The sequence below is a fragment of the Homalodisca vitripennis genome, chromosome 2 (assembly GCF_021130785.1).
Source record: "Homalodisca vitripennis isolate AUS2020 chromosome 2, UT_GWSS_2.1, whole genome shotgun sequence".
In the NCBI taxonomy this organism is placed as follows: Eukaryota; Metazoa; Arthropoda; class Insecta; order Hemiptera; family Cicadellidae; genus Homalodisca; species Homalodisca vitripennis.
This window is the reverse complement of record NC_060208.1, coordinates 94,441,559-94,447,558: the sequence shown is the minus strand read 5'-3', so window position 1 is coordinate 94,447,558 and position 6,000 is coordinate 94,441,559. Positions and strand designations below refer to the sequence as shown.

The 6,000-nt window shown below is 32.9% G+C and overlaps 1 protein-coding gene across 1 annotated transcript in view; it reads left to right on the top strand.

Moving 5' to 3' along the window:
- The first annotated feature begins 1,109 nt into the window (after positions 1 to 1,109).
- The window catches only part of LOC124354371 (neprilysin-2-like), a 35,083-nt gene continuing 30,192 nt past the window's right edge, over positions 1,110 to 6,000 (top strand). The window contains exons 1-2 of the mRNA XM_046804774.1: positions 1,110 to 1,404; positions 5,219 to 5,266. Coding sequence (XP_046660730.1) covers positions 1,353 to 1,404; positions 5,219 to 5,266 — 100 coding nt within the window. The 5' untranslated portion in view covers positions 1,110 to 1,352. The remainder of the gene's footprint in view (positions 1,405 to 5,218; positions 5,267 to 6,000) is intronic.

Sequence of the window (6,000 nt, the reverse complement as noted above, 5' to 3'; positions counted from 1 at the left end):
GATCTAACCTGTTACTCAACCTTAGCGCCGTGAGGCATTTGCCACAGTGAATGGGTTAACCTCTGATCTTCTTAACCAATAATAATGAAATACGACTAATATGTAAATTGCATGTCTACTTACTTATATGTATAACGCATGTACTTACGTCTACTTTCAATGCATGGTGTTAGATTTTGAAAATTACGAGCAAAGCCGCAGTTACAGAATATTAGATCAAATCAGAACTAATGAACTATACAGTACCATTGAAATATGGAGCTTATTTCTTGTTGAGTGAAATCGTAATTACGTATTTCTGATTTGATATGTTAAAGAAAAAACCTTTTTATTTTATCCATACTCCTTAAAAAATTAAAGAGCACACGTTTAAATCCTGTTCTGGAAACATTTTAAAATAGAATTTATATTTAATAATTTTAATATAGTGCTAACGTTCCTAAATATACAACCTGTTTGGTATAGAAAACTTTCAATCTTGCACTGTACCAAGTCCGACTTGCTCTGTTTGAGATTCTCCAACAAGCCAGTGATCCATGAGGGAGATTAAAATAAAGGCCTACAAGAGATTGACATTTCCATTAAAGTTTATACGAATTTTGTCTTTTATGTCACTTATAAATAGTTTTAAAGTGTCAGTGATAAATATTAATCATTTTTCTATGAAATTACAAGCCGAAAACATTTTAGCCAAATGCAATTCTAAACACGTTAGCCGCTGAATAAAAAATTGCTAACTTAACCTAATGATGTTGTTAAAAATGCACACTAGTAAATATATGTCTTGTGTATAAAACATAATTACACACTTTACAATTTAAAAGCGAGAAATGCATTGAATATCTAAGTATATTCAAGAGTGTGAAAGAGATTTTATATGAATATCAGCGAACAAAATTACCACAAATAGTATAAATAAAAAAACAGCATATTTAGTTATTTGTATTTCAAAATACAAGATGTACATTTTTTGTAATTGCTTCTAAAAAGAAAATTATTTTGCATTAAAAACAAAATAAAAACGAAACCAATTTTAATGGATATTTTAGGATATACCAGAAATAAATATTCTACTTCAATATCATTTTTTTGCGCATAAAGAAAAACTCTTGGGATTAAGAGAAATAGTTAAAAAAAAGAGTTTCAATGCATATAATATGTATGACGTTGGTTTGAAGGCGAGAACAAAGTGCTTTGCTTCATTAAATAAACTATAAAAGTCGTACAATTCACTAACACTGTTAGTGTTCTGTAACGCAGACATTCATGAAACGCTTTAACAGAATACATACAGAAGCCTTTGTGTTACGTTTAATATCAGCCTCTTAGTTTAAATTCGGAACGTGATCAACATGATTGTGAGAGGTTTGGTTGTGGTTTTAATATTGCTTAATTTAAAAATGGGTAATTACTATTTTTATGTAATAATTTCGTAACATGCATTTTAAACTGCATCGGAATACATATTTTTTTATTAAAAGGTACATCAATACATCTTACAGACATTATAAGATTACTCTCAACCACCTACCTAACTGAATACGTTTATCCACAGATAATATGACAGCAAGTGTGTTACTATGGGAGAAAAAATTCTTAATTATTCAAACTCGCACACACTTTCGTATCCACCCATAGTTTATAAAGACATTTTAGAGGATATTTTTTAACAATTCCTAGACATATCAGCATTTCCTCACATCTGAAAAAACATCCTGCTACTTTAAAAGCACATTTGCACTTTTCTCAGCCCATAGTGGGCACGACTAATTTTATTTTGCTTGTTACGTTACCATAAGAAAATTCAAATACAAAATTAACAATTACAATGTATTATTATTTTATTTTTATTAGGTTATTCTGGTTTAATTTTAACTTTTACGTACCATGCCTTTAAAATAGTTCCAAAATGATCGTGTAAGCTCAAAAATGGTGTTTTCTACTTTAACGCCCTAAAACAAACTCTCCTATTGTAATAACCATGATTAGATGTACATTAATTTATGTTCTTGTTGTTTTGGAATTTTGTAACATGTGTTTAAAATATCTTTCTACTTCTTAGCATTATTTATTTAAGATTAACCTATAGTATCAGCAAGTAGGAATTGTGCGGCTGAAGGGCCAGGTACCACGCACGAACGTATCCCCACACTCACAAACCCAGTGGGTTGGGGTCAGCCCGGCACCTACCGTTCTTCTACCGAATAATTCAGTAACGTCTTAGACTCTTGACTAAGCAATACTTGTCAGTGTTCTATATGTTGCTTGGAATAGTTTTTCCTGTTTCAATGTTTACAATCCATATACGAGAATACTTATCACTTTAGATAAAATTGCAAATAACAAAAATGTGAGTTTGATTAGGGTAAGGTGGAAATGCTGCTGGTACAAATCCCTTTCACATGTATGTGTGGGGTTTGCGTGTGTGTTTAAAACTCTCTTGGTCCTAGCCAAGATTTGCTAATACTATAGATTTTTCTCATATAAAAATTGAAATTTTCTTAAAATAGTTAAAATTGTTGAAGGTGTTTACTTACAACTTCTAATGATATAAATAAAGATCGTAATGGCGTTATGACTTAATAAATTATAAAAGAGGGGTAATTTACAGTAATGGGAGTTGTATTAAATATACATATTCATGTTTTTTGATCGAACATGTACAAACGAGAGTAGTAAATAATATTTTAGTAAATATATTAAATGTATTTGTATAAAAGGCTGTATGTGAATTTTTATAAGCTCATAACTGGTTTTAGAACTAACGAAGTGGAGCTCTTAAACTACAATACTTTTATAAACGAATAATATAGATGTCTACTGAGTGTATGTATTTTGAAAAAAATTGCTTAAACGTTGTAAATAATAAATTTGGTTAAGGATGGTTGCTCAGCGCCATTTAAGATTTGGAAGAGGTTTCCTAGAGTCAAATATACAATATATACAATTACGATGAGCAAAATATATACATTTTGGTTTAGATAGATGTCAGGAAAAATTAATTTGAATGTTCATTAGAACCACTAATAAACTAAGGATAGCTCATAACCGGCTTTGTAAATAACGAAGCGGAGTCCTCGGACTAAAATAATTTTATACACAAATACTATAAACTTCTTGTGGTTAGATTTGTTTTAATAAAAAATGATCAGACGTAAAAAAATGAAGTATGATAAATATAGTCCAAAATAACCTTTCAGCGCATTCTTGACAATTAGGTAGAACCCTATCACCAAATTTATTATACTAGCCATACTCTGAACCTGTTTTAGTATCGGTTTTAACCGAATATACGTTCGATGTAATAAATTTTAAGCGAGAACGGAGTTTTAGGGCCCTTTCAGACAGTGGAACATGTACACAATTTTGTTTCTAGACGCTATTTTATCGGACATTCTTTAACCGCAATTAGTATGAATTTTCTATGGAATTAACCAGAGAATTGATAAGAGAGCAGTCAGACCTGGACCCCTCGGAAGCAGGAATATTATTGAGAATGAAAGATTAAATAACCGGGACCTGCCAGAAACCGGTGCATATTAAGGCTAAACTTAAAAGTGGTTGTGAGAACAAAAGTGTTGACTGCTCCCAGAGCTGATTGGATGTGGGAGATGCCGAAGGCTGAGAGTTGCTAGTAACTGGGAGGTTTTTGGGACTGAGATCTCCTACAGCCCAAGATGTACCATAGACATGCCCGAACATGCAGGTACTAGAGACATAACTTCCAATAGTCAGTAAATGCCAAAGGTAGGGAGCTGCCGAAGGTTGTTAGGTAGTATAGGATGAGAGCTCTCAAAGATCTGAATCTCCCAAAGGTGGGGATATGCTACAGGCCGAGCTTAAGAGATTGAGAGCACTAGGGCTTCAGATTTGCAGATCAAGGGCCTGCTGACCACCGGAGTCAGAAAGGGGCTGGGACATTTTCCTAATGTTCCAGAGACCGGGAGGTACTAGAGCCTGACAGCCGACCTATGCTAGAATCCAGGTTCTCCACAAAACAGAGTAACAGCACCCAATATCAGGAATTACAAAAGGCAGGAATCTGCCAGTAGCTGCTTGTTATAAATAAAGTCTTGGCTGGTCATAGGAGGGCAGATTGAGAGCTGGTGGCTGTTGCCGGATGGAGGATTTTGCAGCATCGCCGTGGTTTTCCTGAGCTCAAGGCTTACTATATCAACTTCTAAGAGGTCGTTACCGTAATCTAATACGAGAGATTACATCCAATAAGGCCTTGAAACCTATTCCTAAAAGTAGTAACGCAGTTAGGACAACTTGGGAGGTTATTAATTGGCCACACCAGAAAAAAGCTTTAAGAAATCTTTGATGAGTGTTAATTACATATCCTTCACTGATTCAAGTAACCTTCATGTCTGAATAAATCTTTGGCCACTGTGGTTGATAATACTGGCTCAGTCAACACCCTACTGCAATAAGTGTTCTCAACATCAAACGTGCGTGGTCTCAACAATCATTGCTTGATTTTACTTTTCTTAATTAGCTACAATGTAATCACAAACGCATCTATTGAATAAAATTAGAAAACCCTAAGATAGTTAAGGATTTTTAAGATCTGTTCTAATAGAGTTTGTCTCTGAACTCTCTTTATCCTAACTCCTTAAACGTCCTTAAAACTTGTATAAGTGAAGGGATATTTTAATTTGACCTACATTTAACCAAACCATACATTCACCAAAATGTTTTAAAAAGCTAGATCCCGATTTCTTGTTATAAGGGTGTTTATAACTAACAAACCGCCCGTCCTTGAAGGACGTCACGATGCAGTGTTCTTGGACGTCAATATTTTGGGTTATGGACATCGAGATTCCACACTCTAAGACACATATTTAGTGACGTTCAATGTCGTGATTCTGTGCACTGAGATGTCGCCATCCGTGATCTCCGAAGTAGATATTCTGCGCCCTGAAACATCAAGGTTTTAATATTGCAGATAATGAGTTTCAGAACTCTCAGACAACGAAATTGCAAGAAACAGTGCTCAGTAAAATAAGAAACAAAAACATTATTATACATTTGCTACGTTATTATTAATTGGTGGAAATTTAAAATATATATTTCTTGACTTCATTGAAGCTATATTAAAAATATATATATATAAAATCAAATTTCTTTTAGAATAGTGGATTAATTCCTCTAAAAAGCGATGAGCTAAGAAGTACTGACATTTACACATAATTATTAAGAATACCTTGTTTTACAGGTGAATCGAATCGATCAGTATGTGTAACAGATGGATGTCAGAAGACTGGTAAGATACATTTTGACTAACACAGAGTCTTATTTTTACACTATTGTCATAGCTATATGTTGTCTGTTATATTATGAGATTTTAAATGATCATTATTTGTACGGTTTGACCATTTTGACATCAAATTGTCAACTATTATCATACCCTGATTAAAATAGACTGGGGATTTTGAGTCATTTACTTATGTACGTGGCTTTTGATATTTGGCCTTACAAATATCAGTGACTTCAGCTAATCCTGAAAACATCTAAAACTAATATAAAAGTTAACTATAAAATCCATTGAAGTTTCTGTAAAAGGCAAGCAATCCTTCTCAATCATAGAATCTTAATTAATCTCTGTAAATTAATTAGTATAAGCAGTCTTTTTATATCTAGCAGTTGAGTAGTTGGTATGTAATTTGATCTAATATATATAATTCTCACGTCAACTGAAATCAGCCGTAAAATATATCATTAAAGTTCCAGGATAGATCATCTACGAAACATTTTCTATCATGCGTACAGTAGCTTTGTAAATCTGCCATTCATTGTTATTCTTATTAATAAAAAAGTTCCTTTAGCGTTGTCTCGAGTGATATCACGCCGTCTATTCATTTCCCATGTTTCTTTGAAACGTTTAAAGATTTTATGAGAATTTTCAGAAATTAATATTCTAATAGCACATCCATTGGCTCATATATAGTTATGAAATACGGTTTCATTACATAAAATTACATTACATAGTCAATTTTC